This window comes from Sturnus vulgaris, chromosome 4, assembly GCF_052056855.1.
Source record: "Sturnus vulgaris isolate bStuVul1 chromosome 4, bStuVul1.hap1, whole genome shotgun sequence".
In the NCBI taxonomy this organism is placed as follows: domain Eukaryota; kingdom Metazoa; phylum Chordata; class Aves; order Passeriformes; family Sturnidae; genus Sturnus; species Sturnus vulgaris.
Window position 1 is genome coordinate 62277443 of NC_142246.1, and position 19481 is coordinate 62296923.

The window sequence follows — 19481 nt, forward strand, 5'->3', positions numbered from 1 at the left end:
CTTTTCCTTGGGTGCTAGAGGACGTTTGCAAGGGGGATTGGAAGTTGCTGGATGGATTTGCTGTGTGAGTGTGAACTCCTCTGGCTCACAGCACAGTGCCGAAGGTTTGCTGGGCGGATGTTGCTGATCGTTTGTTCGCAGGCTCTGTGATGGGATGGTGTAAAGTACAAATGGTGATTTTGATTTCCACCCCGTGCTCCTAGCAGGGCTTTACATCGGGTCTGTAACATGAGAGGGTGGCATTTCACAGGCACCATTCAGATAAGGGCTTCTATCTAAAGACCAGATCAGGTTGTAACTATGACAACCTCGCGGATGCAGCTGCACTTCCAGGGCAGCCATTCTCGCCCGCAGTTTTTCAATAATGCATAAATGGAATGGTAGGTGTTAATTCAGTTCCTTCTTCTGTAAGGTGATGATTTTGACCAGTTGTGTCTAATGCCAAAAGCACAGTGAAAATCGCCCTGGATGTTTGAAAACATGCTTGACTTTTGCTTTTGTGTCCACCTCCTGTTTCATTGCAGTGTTCTGATGCACACTGGAGTCTGTAGGCACTGGCACAGTACAAAACAGCAGCAACTTGGTCTTATGGCAATTTCATATGATTTTTAATTCATCAATAATATAAGTCATAGTTTCTTCTTTGTTTAAAAAAAAAGATTAAATTGTGTTGCTTTTTTTCCCCCTGCTTATTTTCCCCCCTTCCAGAGAAATGGAGATTTTTATTGCTTAAAGGGATGAAAGACAAACAAGAGCCCCTTTCTGTGAGAGTATTTGCTGAAAACAGTAATCCTTTTTTACTTTGTATATGACCCACCCTGTTAAATGTCACAGGACTTTAGATGACTGCTGTAGAATTGCACAAAATACTCTCTAAGAAAAAAAAAAATTATACAAAAGCTCAAAATCAGTGCCTAATAAATTCTACAGGATTTTAGACTATCTGCAATGGACTATGGGATTTTAGCTCTGTTGAATCCTATTGAATTTTTTTAGGAGGGTATCAATCTTCACACATATACATGTATGATTTTATCTTCAAAGCCTACCAGTTCAACAAAGCTAAGCAGAAAGCTGAAGGCAAATTTTGCACGTTGCCTTAAAGGAGTGCCAGAGTTGTGCCAGGTCACAAAAAAGAAATTGCAGATGGATCCTGGGATTAATACACCAAGGGAGCTGGGTTATGGTAGTCAGGGAAACAGCAGGCACAAATGCTGCTGAGGAAACAAAAACCAAACCCAGGTCTGCTCCGTGAATTTTCTGCCAACAACCTCCACGGGCCACAGCAGGTTGTTATGATGGTGTCTTCGCAGAAAATGCCACAATTTTTCTAATTATTGGCTCTCATGTTTTTCTTGCTTAGATCCACAGGAAAGGAGTTTGCCCTGAAGATCATAGACAAGGCCAAGTGCTGTGGGAAGGTAGTGTACAAGCATTTATTTGCATGTGTACAGAAGCAGCACGAGCAGCTGCTCATTAGTCATAAATGGTGGGTGTGTTTGGGTTTTCTGACTATTTTCAGAGTATCTCTTTAGCAAGAGATAATGTATCCAAGAAGCAAATTATAAAAGCAGTGTTAGTCCACTAAATAATAGACAAAAAACAAATTGTTGCCTATTCAAAAAAAATGCTAACATGCACCCAAAATTTATTGGACAATTTTGATGTGTAAAATATGAGAGAGGAAATTTGCAGCTATATGTTTATTTATGTAATTCTCATCCCACTCTGCCTCTTATTTTTCTCTCTGTGTGGCTCAACATGCTCCTTTTATAAGCAGAACATGGATTTGAAAAAGAATTTCTTTCTGTTTATGTAGCGTCACCTTCCTGTATTAACAAAGATCCCTTGTGTTCTGAAAACTTTATTTTAATTCAAAATTTAAACAGAAAAATCAAAAATTGTCTCTTCAGGAGAACAGTATAATCCAAGCATAAATCTGAGAGTGTCAGACCTCTTCTTTCCCTTCAGAGTTCTTGAGTATAGATATTTTTAAAAACGAAGAAAAACTGCCTCCCCTCTTAGTGTGCTAAGGGGTTGTGTGATGCTGTGATGAATTCCCATTAGGAGAGGTCCTCAAACAGAAACATTTTATCTGTGCAGATTTTAAACCATGTATTAGGTGCTAGGAGATGAGAGTTTCATTTTACCTCATATTCTCCGCGTTTATTTAGAAAATTTAGAAAGGAATCATAAAAATGTGCAGCCACAAGAAAAAGTGCTAGGACTGCCTTTCTGAGATTAAAATGTTGCAATTTCTTCAGCTGTGGAAAGGGTGACCCAGTGCATTCCACTGCAATCAAAATTTTTGGATGATGTGTACAGCTTGCAACTTTAGATGGTTTTTATGACTTGTCTGAGTCAGCTGCTTAGCTATCATAAATTGGAATGGTCTGAAGACAGATAATCTATTCTACAAAATAGGGTTTAGGGGAATTTTCTATTTATCATTCTCCTTGCTTTAAAACATACATTTTTTTAAAAAATCAACCCCATGGATGTATAGTTGCCTGTTTTGAAAGGACCTGTATCTGTAAAGCTAGAGACTGTTGGAAGATGTTTATACCTCTTAGGGCAGTGCCAGAATCATCTTGGAAGAATTCCAACGAAGGAAATAATTAAATTTTGCTACACAGCTTATTCCTTCCTCGCTCAGTTCCACAGCCCTGCCTTAAAAACACCCATCCAGCCCAAATTTGGATGATTTAAGTGTTTCTCACTGCTCCTTGATCTTGGATGTTCAAAAATTTGAATCCAGTTGCTTTCCACAAGTGGCTTAAATGCTCTTTACACGATAATGTCTCTGTAAATCATATTAATGTAGACTGAAACATATATTGCACTATCCAGGAGAACACCATAACGAGTTTTGGAATAATTATTTTTTTACATGGCAAAACATAGTAAGACAGTGGGGTGGTTGGAAATAACTAGCTACATATTAGTCAGCATTTTTTGAGGACGGGAGCTGAACAACATTCTGGGTCCTTTAAAAAAAATACTGTTTATTTTAAGTGTTAATTATGCCTGAGCCGTTTAGTCAAGAAAGCACAGATAAAGCCATTGTGCCTTAGTTGTAATTAATGGGTGTAATACATTTAATATATTCCCTGTTCTTTAGGTTGAGAAAGCTGTAATAATATTCCAGTTTTTGCTTAGACTCTTAATGTTAGTTTTGAATTTCAGGCTTCCATCCCTAAGGCTTAGTATGCTGTGGCTGCTCACGTCTGTCTGGTGATGAGATTCAGCATTGTGTTTAACAGAATTGCTTCCTGTTTGTCTGTTTTGTTTTCTCTCCAGAGCACTTTGCTTGGAGCAGGCATATGTTTGTTCAGAGTGACAATTGCTGCTCTTTCAAAGTGAATTTCAAAGGTGTGATGTTTAACCCGTGTGTGCCACTGCACCTTCTCTCACCAAGCGAGATGCACACGTGGCATGTGGTTTCTGTGCTGTGTAGCCACAGGAAGCTTTGGCAAAAGCACAATGCATCCATAAATAAGCCTGGAGAAAGCAGGTGAAGTGGTGCAAGGTCTCCAGTCCCTGCCCATGCACAGTGGATCACATCTTCTCCTCATGCTCTGCTCACAAATGCATGAAGTGCATGCTCCTTGCCAGTGCATTCAACGTGGATGAGTTCCCAGTCCAGTGACATGATTTGTTCCCTGCCAGGGTGGAAGAATACTCGTGTCTGATGCAAGCACTCTTTCTTCTTTTGCAGAGAACCTAAATACAATATCCATATTCTAACATTTACAAAGGAAAACTAAAATAATTCTACACATGGAAGGGACACGTAATTTTTTTTTTTGCTCTCCAGTGTTAAAATGCTTTAGAAAACAAGTATTTGAAACTAATTTGTTCTCTAAAGTCATTACTTCCTTAGAAGCACAGAGAAAGGGAAATTGAACTCAGTCTGTGTGCTGTTAAACTGTTGGAGTCACAACAATTTAACTGAGCTATTACACATTTTGCAGATTGTAAATCTGAACAGACATATAAAATGAACCAAAATCCATAACCAAAGCACTTGGAATATTTTTTCTTTAATGTATTCCACAACTTTTTAAAAAACTAAAGTCTTTGGATATAAATCCTAGATAATCTGTCCTTGAGTAACCCACACTGAATGAGAGGTGAAGGCTGGAGAGGATCAAGAACATATTAACTATTGATGAGGGGTGACAGGTTCCAGTGATCCAGCTTGGGGCCAGAAAGGTTCTGAACTTAATTTCACCTCATAACACCCACATAAGAATATAATCTGCACTTCCTGAACTGCTGTCACGTTCTGGAGTCTTTTTCAGAGATGCCCCATTCATTATGTGTGTGAAATATATTTTAAATTAAATGCGGCCAGTAACGAAACACAAGTTAATATCCAGCATCTGAAAATAACCTTCTTCTATATAAATTAATCAGCAAAAAGAGTGCTCACTTATCAAATGAAAAGTGAGTTGGCAAATTCATATTTCAGATAAATTTCCATCCTGTTCTGAACAGGAGCACCTGATTGAAAATGAAGTGTCTATTCTGCGCCGAGTGAAGCACCCAAACATCATCATGCTCATAGAGGAGATGGACACCCCCACTGAGCTCTACCTGGTGATGGAGCTGGTCAAGGTGAGGCCCAGGGGGCTTTATTGGGCTTTATTCTCTGTGTTGAATTCTTCAAGTCTTCTTTGAATTCTGTATTGGTTGAAATCTGAGCAGGATCTAGGAACACTAAGATCTTGGGAGACATAATCAAATCCTTATCTGATCCTTCAGTGGCAACCTGCATTTTTAAATCATAAAAATACACCTGCCAAGCAATTATATTAACGGGATTTCTCTCTCTACAGTGGTAATTTGACTGTTAACACAGATTTGAGATAATTTTGCAGTGTGCACAGTCTAGAGGGAAGTGGATAGTGGGTTTTATATCATGCCTACAATATGCAGGGGTGATAGTGATATGCACTTACTAACAGAACACCTGCATTTATTCCACTGTTCTCATTATTTAATAATTTGATTTAAGGAAATGAACTCTCTGTAATGAATTTATCTTAATAGATAAGACAAATAGATTAAACTCAAGCAATTTTCATCCTGGAAAACCAAAACTCAAAAGATCTCACCCATTTTGCTGTTATCAAACAGTTCACTAGAGAACAGATGCTGCTTTCGTACCTGTACAGAGAAAACACAAATATTCATTTTGCTGTCACTTTGTGACAATAAATGAGTAGCATCAGGTTCTAGTCATGCATTCTCTTGTCTGAGTTCTGTGCATGCACAGCAACACTGCACATCAGCCTGACTGGCATGTCAGAGACAAATAACATAAAGCAAAAGCAGCACCGCTCATTTTTGGAGCAGCACTTTTTATTTCTCACTGAAGCACTGTTATAGCCAGGAGTCCCCTCTAGAATGGTTGTCAGACTGGGAAACCTCAAAAAAACCCCCATGCAATTGTTGAATACATAATTTCTGTAGCCCACTCATCTTTCCTCCTTTCTAGAAGTTATTTTTATGCCTTATAGGCTTTTTTGGGTTTGAAGACGGTAATTTTTTTATGTTTTAATTCACCACCATCTTGGCCTGAATTTCCTGGATTGCTGCTTCTCTTTGGTGTGCACTGAAATGCTTGGAATGCCACCCACAGCTCAGACAGATCACTCCTACAGATGTATCCAGGGAAACCATCATGGAGACACCCACATCACATTTGTTGCAATGACTGAAAACGCTGCATCAGTAACTCACTCACACGTTGTTGTGCATTCCCAGAGGAATAGGGCATCCATAAACAGAGCTTGACACATTCAGAAATCACCTGGAGGTTCTGCACTTTGATGTATCTCAATCAGTGGATTCATTTATGTTGGAATGTGCTTATCTTTTTTTTGTCCTCTTCAGCTATTTGGTGCAGAAATTTGGATTTGCTGAATATTTGTTTGTTAGGGTTTTTTTTTATTATTGGGCTAATTTATTTTAGGCTTTACTCAAAATCAGGGCTGGTTTTCAATATGCTAAAGGTATTATACTGATAACATGAAGAAAAAGGATGCTGTATGCCTGTACCTGTAGGTAATATAAATGAGTGATCAAAGGTAGGAAGATCAATAGAAAAATAATCTGATTTGCCCAAGCTCAGACACCAGAAGCCTGGAGTACAGTTAAGAATTTAATGTAGACGACCAAAGTCCCAATCTAGTATCTTGGTGGCCAGACCATCTTTCTGCATTTTTTTCCTGTTTAACAGGAATTTGAGCATGTCTTTTTTGAAGGAAGATTTTATATGTTTGTTTACATGTTTGTTTAGGGTTTGGTTTTTTTTAACGAAATATAATCTTAATTATTTTTTAATCAGTGATCTTTTTCCTTTCCATTACATAGGGAGGAGACCTATTTGATGCCATCACTTCATCTACAAAATACACAGAGAGAGATGGGAGTGCCATGGTCTACAATTTAGCCAGTGCTCTCAAATACCTGCATGGTCTCAACATTGTGCACAGAGACATCAAACCAGAAAACCTTCTGGTACGTCCTATTTATTTTCCAGTATTTTATCTTACTTTGTTCTCATTAATGCAAATGCTTGTGTATAAATGTCAAGCAGCACAGCAGAGAACAGCAGGCATATTAATTTGGAATAAGTATGTATGAAGTAAATCTTTTGCCATGAGATAGCAATCACCATAATGCAGGAGAGCTGTGCTCAAACCTGTCCTTAGACCTATCTTTATTTACATTTTGATTGGCTGCCTTTGGGATAAGCAGGAGTATTGTCTCACAAAACAATGAATTTTAAAGCTGTGTCAATGAATTATTTATCAGTTTGCAAGTGGGAGAAAGGTGGGCTGAGAGCCATTTCCTCCATTTCTTTGAACAATCCTATGGTTACCATCTGAAGCTGGTGGTTTTTTCCTTTCATTGTCATAGTAGGATCATCTTTCTGATGGTTTACCAGTATTCTGGCTGGGAATTAACCCTTCACATAGGTTTATTCTTTTCCTAGGCAACTGGCTACTTTTGTTTTCAGCAGAGACATAAAACAACTGTGTTGACAAGAATTACCATGAAATCTGCTTTGGGAACTATTTATGCCCCAGTCCACAGAGGGCATCATTCCCGTTCTGTCCACAGGATGGGATCAGCGTGTGCTGTCCTGCTTACATGCACAGGTTACACTTGTGCATTATATATTGGATATTAAGTGTCACACACTGCATGAACAGGACCATAATCTCCCCTGCTTGAGGCATTTCTTAAAGTCTTTTGTGGTGTTTGTCAGTCCTGTTTAATGAGAGTAGGAGTCATGGCTTATCCCAGACTGGATTTTGAGCTATTACAAGGACAGGGCTACAAGCTGAAAATATTTCCTAATTAATAGTCAATTCTTTCCCCAGTAATTCCACTGACAGTGTTTAGCAATTTAAATAAACCCTCAAATAAATTAGATTGTTTAGCAAAAAGAAGTGGGGAGGGGGGGAGGAGGCTTCTCCTGGAAAATGTAGTCACAGCAACATGGCACTTGAGAGAGAAAATGAAGGTGAAAATCTCACATACTATTAGTGCATCTCCACTCACAGACAGTCCAAAGAAATTTTAAGCTCTCATTAGTGATTGAATCAGTTATAAATAGGCACAAATGCCCTTTCTGCCTAGAAAGCCTAAAGAGATTACTCAACAGATGCAAATCTTACTCACTGTGATTGACAGCAGCAGAATGTTGAGATAACATCCTGGTATTGAATGTAAATGCAAATAATTCCCATCAACTCCTACCTGTAATTGCACATAGGTTTTTTTGCACAGGGTCATCCAGCCTGTCTGGATGGGAATTACATTCCCTTTGCTACTCATGCATTTAAAAAATGCAAACCCTAAGAGTAATAGCTGATATGAAGGTGTTATATAAAGGAGAACAAGTGTTTCCATTACTGATATGAATTACACAGGGGAATGAAGAAAGGTATTGCAGTGTTCATTTGTTTGAGGAAGGCAAATAAACTCAGCCATTCTGGAGATTATGGGGTCCTCCATTCTAGAAACTAGATACCTTTGAAATCATGTTAATATGAACATTTTACTTTGAGAGTGAAACTGAGATGAATTTATTAGGGGGATATTTCCTTTGTGTTGCTCTGGTTTGATTTATTCCTGCCATCACTGTTGTATAGCACTTTTCTTTCTATTGAAATTCAGCTTCTTTCATCAATAAAATGACTCAGTGCTAGATTGTTTATGGGCCTTTTGGTAAGGTGCAGTTGGGTCTGCACAGAAACCTAAACTGAACTCGCCCAGACCAAGCAAAGAGAAGACATTTGCTGATGAAATTGCCCAGTATGCTGACTAGATTTATGCTATAAGTTAACAAGATGTTAAACAAATCTGATTGTAGCTGCCAGTCCCATTTTAAACACTGAGTCCCAGTCAAATGAAAGTAGAGTATTATATTTTACTGAATATATTTAAAACTTCTCAACATTCAAGGACTGGGTTTTCTTTTCCACCTCTAGTTGCTCGAGGCTGTGTCATGGTCTGACCTACATAGCTGCCAGACAGCTCCATTGAACACTTGCTCCAGCTGCAATCAATGGGAATATCATTTTTTCTCTTCTTTCCCTACAGGGCAGTGGAAATTACCTCTTTTTCCATCTTTTTGGCATGGTGATGATGATTTCCCAAAGAAATTAGAGGATATAAAAATGCAGATGTCCTCCTCCTCCTCATTCTGTGTTAATTTCTCTGATTCTAGGTGTGTGAATATTCAGATGGAACCAAGTCCTTGAAGCTTGGAGACTTTGGACTGGCCACAGTGGTCGAGGGCCCTTTGTACACTGTCTGTGGGACACCCACCTACGTGGCTCCAGAAATCATTGCAGAGACAGGGTGAGCCTGACAGCCTCCAGCACAGGCCTGGCAACCACTCCTTTTTGTTGTGAGATCTAAATGCTCCAACAGGCCGGCCCTCCATTGTTCTGTAACCAAACCACCCGTGGGCATCGCTCCCAGTTCCTCCAAGATGCCAGTATCCTTGCTCTGCCTGCTCCCAGAATTCGCCTGTGCCTCCTCTCCCACCTCCCCAGGACCAGCTCTGGTGCAGTGGAGTCCATTTGTTTGTGCTCCCTGCCTCACTCAGCATCCAGAGCCCATTGTACCACCCATGGCAGCTGCCTGGGGAAGAACAGGCAGGCAAAACACAGTGCTTGCATTAGAAATGGAATCATTTATATTGGAAAAGGCTCCAGAGGTCACCTAGTCTAAACCTGTTCTCAGGACAGTTCTAATTAGATCGTGTTGATTCAAGTGACCCTTTTGGGTGACACATCCTGTTTGCTTAAAATTGAACAGCCCCATTATTCTGTATTTAACAGATCATTGCATAAATACAGAAAAAAAAAATTTAAATGGTAAATTTTCGCCAACCACAAGTCCTCTCTCCTTTTAGACCTACAGGAACTCCATTCCATGCTCTGACTCTTGCCATAGCTGTGACCACTGTGAATTTCCTGATGGAGGGAGGTTTTGTTGTGTTGTTTCACTCCCTGTTCAGAGCATTTGTGGCACTGAGAGACATTCACAGCTGCAGTGAGCTGCGGTGTCAGAGGGCACCTCGTCTGCATGCTTGAGGTTTTGACAAACTGAATCTACTGAATAGGGGAAAAGGCCTCTTTTTGACCTCCAGTGTTTTAATTTCTGTGCTTTAAAAGAACAGTGCAGCTCTTCTTCCCTGTGTTACTCACTGGAGAGGATGGAGAATTGGTGTGTCTTGTTGCTTAGCAACACATGATAACCTTAGAGAGAGTTACTTCACTGTGGGGACTGAGAAGGCACATCCTTGTCTTTAATCATTAGTGCCTCTGGATTGGGAAACCTGCATACTGACTCGGATTTGAGTATATTCAGAAGACCCTGGACAGGCTTATGGTGGAGGGAAAAAAAAATAATAATAAAAAAATCATAGAATCCTGGTTTCTTAAAGACTGTAAAGGTGTGAAAAAAAGATGCTCGGGCACAAAATACATCCTCACATCAGCAGCAAGCACACACACAGATTCTCATATAATCCTGTCAGTGTAATTTATTTTTTATATTACTTTTTGCTGCTGTTGTTGTTAATTCAGCACAAGTAAGCCAGCCTTGTTTTCTCAGGTATGGCTTAAAGGTGGATATTTGGGCTGCAGGTGTGATCACGTACATCCTGTTGTGTGGATTCCCACCTTTTCGCAGGTGAGTGTCAAAGGGAAAACCAGCAAAAGCAATCAAGTTCTTTCAGAGCAATTCGGACCTTTCTCCCTGAAGGAGGCATCCTTGGAGGAGAAAAAAAGGTGGATCAGATTGATGTGTTTTCCTTACGTTTTTAAGTGGTTTTCATTTGTTCCTCATTTTAGGTTTTGGGATCAATTTTATGAATTTGTTTTCCTACGGGGGCAGGTGTGTTTCAGTGCTACGGGAGGGCTGGGAGGGCAGAGCCGCTTTTCCTTTTGTCTCCATGCGGATCCCAGCTCTGCCATCCACAGGCAAGCGCTGCCCTCTGCCGCTGGAGCCGGGATGCGGCAGCTCCCGGAAAGCTGGAGTGGTAAATAAACCAGGAGAGGGCAAAAATCCTGCCTTTTTACCCTTGTTCGTCCTTTTGGGAAGTCCCAGACGAGCAGTGGGGTGTGCAAACACCCTTTTTGTTATTGAAAACCACACTGTTTCTGAGTTCTACTGAAAATTAAATCGTTTTTTTTTGTTTGATTGGTTTTTTTGTTTGTTTGGGTTTTTTTTGGTTTGTTTTTTTTTTTTTTTTCAGAGAATGAGAAGGAATTGGCACATTTTAATAGGGAATTCTGCTCTTAGCATGAATCACTAGTGCAGGGCCTGTCTGTTCATTTTTGCAGCAAAATACTTAACAAAATAGTTAGGTTTTAACTGAATCACCACACCGAACGAAAATATTTTGCAAACAATACAATTATTGTTGATGGAAAAAAATATCAGTTCACTTATTTGGGTTTTTCATGTTGTTTGTTCATGTTTAAAGATGAAAATGTGTTTTGAAAGATACATTGTGCAAGCCAATGTATTCTTTGGTTACAGTTTGGAGGGAGGGCACAGAGAATGTCCATATCATGCTAGTAGAACCAGCCATAAGTGAGATGAATAAATGTGTGTTAATAATGCAGTTCCTATTCCAGTGGAAGAGTTACCTCAATGTATTGGCTCAGAAGAGCCATCACTGTATAAACTGGCAGATTATGCATGTCTAGTAGTTACTAATACAATTTCTGTTCTATCCCCAAATCAAGTTAAAACCCCATGACAAATTGGCTTTTTATCTCATAATGTTTTTTGTTACTGCTCTTTTACAGTGAAAACAACCTTCAGGAAGACCTCTTTGATCAGATACTTGTGGGGAAGTTGGAATTTCCCTCTCCCTACTGGGATAACATCACTGATTCAGCAAAGGTACTGATGTTTTTTCCCACCTGAAACAGCATTTCTGTTTCTGAAACAGCCCCTGTGCAGCCTGTGCTCAGTTGGGAAGGCAGCCTGGAGGATCCAGAGCAGCCTCTTCCCCTTTTTAGTTGGTTTAGCTGAACAGTGCCTGATGAAAGCTCAGGTGTTTCAGGCTGTCATGGTTCTGCCTGAGCAAGGGTAGCAAAATGCCAGCTGCATTCAGGGAGCATCACCTGATACCCAGTTCACTTCACAGCAGGTTCAGCTGTAAAATAAACGTGTCTCTGAATTTTTCTCTCCAGCCACTCTTTAAAAAAGAAAAAATTATTGTTCTGCGGACTGGATGCAGTTGGCATTTCTTCCTATTTTACTTGAGGCATTTATTAGAGCATTTCAAGCCATTGCTAAATGCCATTGCCAGCAGTTCTTGTGTGATCACTGCAGTTTTGATTAAATTTATTGTGTCTGTAGGACAAAGGTTCCAAGTTGTAAGCCCCACTTCTCAGGTTAATTCACTAAAGTGCTCTGAATAATATCTAAAGACTCTCTAGCAAGCAAAGATGGTTTTTTATCCAGCCAATGAGAAGTTGATTTTTTTCTGCTTTTTTATGCATTTCCCAATGGGTGTTTATCCATTTACCAACATTTCCCAAGTCCCAGTCTTCTCACACATTTCCAGACATGCATTCTGAACAAACAAGGCCTCCATCTCAGTATTCAAGGTGATGTCTCACTTCAGACTACCACAGACTAAATAACTTGGCTGTTGGGAAAGCTCTCAGTTAGGTGTGTTGTTATCATCTGCTTGAAGAAACCATTTCCCAAAACTGAAGCAACAGACAGTCCCCTTGAAATTTGATAAGCGTATGAAGACTGATAATTTGGAGGCTATAAAAGATTTTTTGATGGGGGACTTGGCTAAATGTCTTTTCTTCTTCTGCAGCAGCACAGAAGAGAATGTTTTTTCAAATAATTGAATCAGTTTTTTTACTTTCAGATGAAGATTCTTGTCTCTGATTTGTGTTTTTTTATGTAATGTTACTGAGTGCATGTGCACTGCCCAGAGAGGATCTCATCTCTCTCAGGTCTGCTTTGTTCTGGTCACATACATGAATATTTAGAGAACAAAGTGGAACATTAGAGCTGACTTTTTTAACATTTCTTTTTCATTTGTTTTCGATAGACTCAGTGAAACATGAGTACAGTGAAGAAGTTGATATCAAACATGCTGCCTGGCAGACTCTTAATCCTAAGGGGCAATTTTAAGTTCCACTTCAGTCACACTGGCATCACTGGTTCTGGTATCAGCTGGTTTTGGTTTTTTTTCCATCCAGGTATCAAGAAGATTGCATTGAGAATAACTTGGTGCAACCGAGAGTTTTCTGTTTTAATGTCCTTTCCCACTCCCTTAAAACTCTTTTTTTTTTTTTTTTTTTTTTTTCTCTTTATCAATGAAGGAGTTAATCAGCCTGATGCTACATGTGAATGCTGAAGCCCGGTACACAGCAGCACAGATCCTAAGCCATCCCTGGGTGTCAGTGAGTAAATCACATTTCACTTGTCTCTAATTTGACATTAAACCTGTAAATCTAACCCTTAACGTGTAGTGTTCAGAAGCAGCAGTACAATTAGCAATTATAACACCTAATTTACCACAGACACTAAGCTGATGCATGCCAGGTCCTTCATCTTCTCAGGGAGCAGCAAAGGAGAACACTAAAGTGCATTGCTTATTGATTTTAAATCAATTAATTATTAATAAGTACTAGGTTTACATGGACACAGTCAATGCTTATTTTCAGACATGTTCTAAAAGAGGGACTGAATATGATATGTGGAGTTCCCTGACACATTAGAAGACAACTATTAACAAGTGTATCAATGGATAACAGCTCATCTCAAACATATTTATGGTACTTTATAACACTTCCAGACTTAGGACATGATGGGCTATTTAAAGTGCTGATTTGAAAGAAATCCAAGTGACAAAATATGCTTTTCATTTTTAACATTATTTCAAGCATGTTATTTTTAACTTGCTTAAATCAAACCTGCAGCTTATAATTGTGGGACAAATCAATGCACTCAAAGTGTCACATGTCATTTTAAGAAATAAAAGTTAATTCATAAAACAGTGAGTGATTGCTCTGTTCCTTTCCTCTGGAATTATATCTCATGTAGCAGAGTGTTGAGTGCTTGTCTGAATATTTACTACATGTTAAAAAGCAGAAAGTACCTGATGATAAAAAACTTCTTTATTTTTTCCTAACTTGAATATTGTCTTCCTTCTTATACAGGATGATGCTTCCCAGGAGAATAATATGCAAGCTGAAGTAACAGGTAAACTGAAGCAGCACTTTAATAACACCCTACCCAAGCAAAATAACACATCTGCTGGGGTTTCTGTCATCATGGTAAGAGAAATGAACATTTTTATACATTGATAGTATATTTTGCATATTTTCCTAACAGTGCTCTATGAGCATGTGTGGTGCAAGAATAGCAAACCCAAAACTAGAACAACCTCTAATTCTAGTCTTTATTGATGTATAATGTGGATTGTCCCATCATTGCTTGAGAGCAACCAAGTCTATCACAGTGTGCTACCCAAGAGATAAAAATGAGCTTTCAAACAGAAACATGTGAACACTAAGTAAGTGTATGTTAAAATGAAGTTAATTAACAATTTGAAATCTTTCATTGTAAAAACTGTGTGGCTTTTTTATCATACTGCCCACCTAGTTAGTTAAGTAGGGTCTTCCTCTGTGCCTGACCTAGTATTGCTTCATCTTGAGCATAGTATTGTTCAACACTACCTGTTCCAAAAACCAGGCTCCACTGCAGAAACTTCCTTTCTTTCTGATCTTACTGGGGCCCGTCCTTGTCTGATGCAAGGATGGACACTGCACACAAAATTTATCTTCAGTAACTTAAAGAGAGTAAAACCATCCATGGTAATGTAACAGGGACTTCCACCCTCACCTTCCCATTAGTATTAATTACTCTCAAAGCCCAGCCCACTTATGTTAACAAAGAATTGCTTTAATCATCTGAGAGCCAGTAAAGTTAAATAAATGTCTCTGTCTTTGCAAATACATTTATATGAGTTAAATAGGCAAACACTTTAAATGTAGGAAAAGCAATAACATAAAAATAAGTCAGGAAATGGATTTCAGGTTCATGCTCTTGTCTACATTTCATTTGACAGTTTGACTTGACAGTTTGAGAGGGACTTCAGAGCTTCATTCTTTATACTGTTGAGACTATGGATAAGCCTGAAGCTGAAAACTGGTATAAAATGCACTATATGTAATAAGAGCAATTTTAATTCTAACTCTCAGCCCCTCTCCCACTTGCATGCCACTTAAGCCTGTCTCAGATCTCTGACACAGCGTAGCTTCTGGCTTCTTATTGGTGTGGGTTTTTTCTGTTAGCTACTGACACTCCTTCAGCTAGGAAAGTTCACCTCATTTTACCTTTTCCCTGCTTTATTTCCTTCTAACAGGTATGGAAGGATGTAAATGCATAATTATTAATTGCTGAATGCAGCTCCCAGTTAATGCTGAAAGGAAAAGTAAAACCTTGTTCAAAACACTGTGATCTAAAGAGGGTTAAGCCCCCAATTTGTTATTCTTGCCCTGGTTTACCTTGAGCATTGAAATTCAGTTACCTTTGTGTTCAGAAGTTCTTCACTTGCTCCAGCACTCATTGCTTACCAACATTCAGCTTCAGACAAGCACACTTTGTAACTCCTGTGTATTGCAGTGCATTGCTCTCTCAGTCCACCTGCACATTCACTGGAGCCCCTTTAGCATCACCTCATTCCAACACTGTCACCTGGCCCATGCAGATAATACCATCCTGTGGCAGATAAGTAAAACTGCACATCCCCAGTTCAGTGTCCTTGCACAGGAGGTCCCTGCTGCCCCCAAAAGCATGTTGCTCTTAATTCATTACTGATTTTTTTTTTTTGTCAATTAAAAAATGTTCTGTAAATCTAAATTTGTTGCAATTGTGTTAGTTCTGCTTAAAGTAAGTCTAGTTTCTGTCCCTTGCTTCCTTCCTTTTTTCCTCCTTTCCCAATGCCTGCATTGCTTTCCTCTGAGTAGGTCCAAGGCAATGGTACGTACTAACGGCGATGCTTTGTTCTGCTGCACCAAAAGTACATGGTCTCCATTTGTAAGAAGAAAGGAGAAATAACTAAGCCAGTCTGAAGTGGAAAAAGCTGTACAGCCACACCAAACCAGCAAAGGAATACCTTTTAAACACTTAGGAAGAAAGTGTTCTCTCTTGAGTGATGCATATCTGAAATAGGCTAAGCAAACACCAATACGACAATTTTTTACTTCCTCAGCCACGTCTTGGTTTATGCTCCTGGCAGTCATTTTGTGCATGTCTATGTCTCACTGTATCTAAAAAGAGCTAGAAAAAGATGAGAACCCTTTGAAGACAGAAGTAAAGAACTAACTGAACAAAGAACTAACCACTGAACTAAACATTGTTCCTATTTAAAATAAAAATTTCAATTGATATTTCCTTTAGTGCCAGACAGGAGATAACCACTCCTAAATAAATAAAAAACATTACTGCTTAGCAACAGTAAAATTAAAAAATAAAAACTTCAACTGCATTACATAGGAAAGGACAGCACAGGAGAAAATCATTGTCAGCATGAACTGAAAGCATGTCCTTCCCCTTTTAAATAACTTTACCTGCCACTGAAATAGCAGAAACCCCTTTTTACAACTTTTTCCAGCAAGGAAAAAGGCAGTGCAATGGTGTCTTGATAATGATAAGACTCCTTTAGACCATCACTAATCTCAAAAGCCCAGACCCAGTTCAGCTGCTCCTTTCCTTGCATGCTTCCTTTACAGTGTTGATTGTCAGTAGCAGAGAACTCAGTTGTGGACTATGGAATTTTCTCCTTTTACCTCTATGCAGGGAGGCTAGAGATGTAACTTGAGTTAAAAAAAACCCAACAAAACCAACAAAACAACAAGAAAAGAGGGTACTTTGTATCTGCTGTCCTTGATGATTTTGATACAATAAACACATATGAAAAAAAAATTGAACCATACTAAATTTAACTTGTGTCAACTAATTATTCAGTGAATAGTGTATTAGTCAAATACAACTAAAAACACACAGAATTTTTCACATTAGTAAAGCAAGTCCAATCAAAAAAATAAAGTGCTGAGGAAAAGGCAGAGCACCTAACCCTTATAATTAGCACATATCCTGTAGAGGGCATGGGAATTGTTGTCTTCAGCAGATGAACCACATACTCCAGATAATCCACCTAATCACTATGGAATTCTCAATTTTCATTCCAACCTGTTGCTCCCTTCTCCTGTAAACTCATTTTTAAGAATTCAGAAATTATGCATTTTTGCCACAATGAGAGGTCATTTGCCTACTCTTACCACTAAGCAGAAAAGCAGGCCCTTTCCTTGAAAAAAGAAAAAATGTTTAGGTTTCCATCTGTCATCTTCCCCAGGGGCTCCCCTTCTGGACCATGTGGTTTGTTACAGGAATTCTAGCACTGAGTTCTCAGTAAGCATCACCTGATTCCTTGTGTCTGCAAAAACACGGGTACATAAATTTTGCTAATATGGCAAGTTCCTTCTCTATCACAAGCACTCGTGCCATCTTTTTTTCCACATCAGACTTGCAAGACAAAAATTTTAAACCTGCAATGCCATGGCAAGCTTCCATCTTGAAGAGAAGTTTTCCTTACATTTCCTAAAGTCAGCATCACAAAAATTATACCATCCGTTATATAAAAGATTTCTAATGTTATTTCTCCTTTTTTATCCTGGCTGTATTGCATGCAGTTCATGTCTTGTAGATTGTTTTAACCTTTAAGCCAGGGCTGTATTTAAGTGCTGTTTCATGTTGTGCCTCGGGTTTGTTCTGTTTGTTTGTTTGTAGAACACAGCTCTAGATAAAGAGAGTCAGATTTTCTGCAGCAAGCGCTGTCAGGACTCTGGTAGAGCTGGAATGGAGAAAATTTCTGCAATTGCTGCTGCAGCTGCTGATCCTCGTGTGGCTGGCTCCGAGCCCCTCCTCCCTGCTGCTCCTGAGCCACTCCGGTCCCCCACGCTGCCTTCTCCTGAGCTTGCTGGGGATCAGCCTGGTGCCTAGGGCTGGGGAAAACAAATCCAGCTGAAGCTCCCCACACTCTGGCCGCAGTTTTCCTCATTTCCCATGACTGTTTTCAGTTTGTGTGCACCTCTCGTGGCGAGCCCCGGCCGGGTCTGATCCTCTCTCTCTCACTGGGGGTGACAGAACCACCTCTTGGGAACAGCAGTAGGGGAAAGACTCTGGCAATGTTAGGTGGGTTTTTAAGTTCTCTGTGTTAATAATTAACTCCATTTCACACAGCCTTGGGCTCTAAATAGACTAACTTATGGTGTAGCTAACCATATTTTTATATGAGCAGTGAGGTGGGGAACAGTTACCTGGCCTCACTTCCACCAGCAGGCTCTGTTCTGGTCTTCTAATGGGAATTCTCAGAAAAGTGGGAGAGGCAGACAAGGGAAGAAAACTTCTATTTGCCTTCTATTCCAATGCCTCTATTTTTAGTCAAGTTTCTACTGAACTTGAAGAGGCAAATTTTCACGAAGAATTTTTTAGTGGACTAACTGTAAAATATCATGAGACAAACATTTGGAGATAGAGAGGGAAGGATGGTTGTTTTCCATCAAGTTTGTTATCTGACTTGCAGGCAGGGTAGTGTTTAGATAATATGAATTTAAATAAAGTAACTTGGGATGTAAACATGAGCAGTGGACATTTATTTGTTACGAAGACTGGAGTGTAAGGAAGCCTTTGTGCTTTAGCCCTTTTCTATCCTAGCCACAAGTGTTCCATCCACGCCTTTCTCCAGGGTCAGACTACCTGTTAGATAAAATAAAATAACTTTGGGCCTGTGAAGGGAAAGCCTGCTGCATGTTATCCAAACTATGATGAACTGAGCAGCTCCTAATTCTAGGACAATCTGATAGAGGAGCTGCTATCAATAGCCATCAGAGGTTTGTCAGTGCTATCCCCCTATTCACCTGGTGCAGGCACTGGAAACCAGGATTGGGAAGCAGCTCTCCTTAATCTGCAGTCACAAAATAGACGAGGTTTTCTCTTTACCATAATGCTTAGTTCAATAGAGTATGTATTCAGCTTAATCCTTTTCCTTTGCTCGTTCTTATGAATTGGTCATAGTTCATTTTTTCTCTTAGCTATACTTTCTACTAGAATTGTAAAAGAAAGATCTGCAATAAACTTTCTTCATTAAAAAAAAAAAAAACCAACACAAAAAGTCATTCATTTCTTTGAGAGCTCAGTTATTTTGTCAGTGACACTGTTGTCTTATTCCCATTGGAGAGACTGAACAATTAGATGCCTACCAAAACAATTTACGAAAATTAATTTGAGGGGTTCCCATAAACTTCATGTTTTAAAGTTCATTGCTTCCTGTGAAAGGCATGATTAAACATGGTTGTTTTACCTTTTGAAAAGCGTATAAAGATTAGAAAGTGCCAACTGATAACTTAAGGCCATGGTGGCTGAAAGATGTGCAACATCTTTGCAAAAAAAATTGTATTAAAGGTAGGAAAACATGGCATGTCTGAAACTGTGATAAAAAGGTTGAGTTACAACCAATCCTTGTGAAATAACTTTGTTGTGGGTTCCCTGGGCTAAGTTAAATATACTTGAAGAGTATGGGAATAGCCTTTCTGTAAAATAATTTGGTTTCTGGTACAGTGCAAAAAGATTAAGATATCACTCCAGCCTTAACCAGAAGATAAACTGTTGAGAGCCTTAGCTGGCTGCCTGTGTGGTTGGTGATTTCTGCAACAAGTCTCAGGCTCAGCCAAAGACAGGATGTGGAATTTCAGGTGGTGCAGGCTAACCAGCCCCCACAGCAAAGACAGGGAGCCTCCAAAAGAGCTGAACTGGGAGATCAGCAGAGAGGGAGCATCAAGCAAATAATGAATGCTGGGTTTTGTTTCACCTCAGAGAATGGATGAAGAGCTATGAAGAAAAAA

General features: G+C 39.4%; 1 protein-coding gene across 5 annotated transcripts in view; it reads left to right on the top strand.

The window, feature by feature from the left end:
- The window catches only part of DCLK2 (doublecortin like kinase 2), a 79784-nt gene extending 61044 nt beyond the window's left edge, over positions 1-18740 (top strand). For 2 of the 5 annotated variants that reach the window (XR_015803366.1, XR_001403306.2), the window contains 10 exons: positions 1364-1421; positions 4501-4620; positions 6382-6528; positions 8750-8883; positions 10147-10224; positions 11349-11445; positions 12894-12974; positions 13734-13850; positions 14645-14727; positions 17368-18740. Coding sequence is in view for 3 of the 5 variants with exons in the window: in XM_014878979.2 (XP_014734465.1) it covers positions 1364-1421; positions 4501-4620; positions 6382-6528; positions 8750-8883; positions 10147-10224; positions 11349-11445; positions 12894-12974; positions 13734-13850; positions 17368-17580 (1045 nt within the window). In the remaining 2 variants the exon portion in view is untranslated. Of the gene's footprint in view, positions 1-1363; positions 1422-4500; positions 4621-6381; positions 6529-8749; positions 8884-10146; positions 10225-11348; positions 11446-12893; positions 12975-13733; positions 13851-14644; positions 14728-15545; positions 15559-17367 lie in introns of all 5 variants that reach the window. The other 3 variants (XM_014878979.2, XM_014878980.2, XM_088164096.1) reach the window with 2 other exon arrangements.
- The last annotated feature ends 741 nt before the right edge of the window (positions 18741-19481 follow it).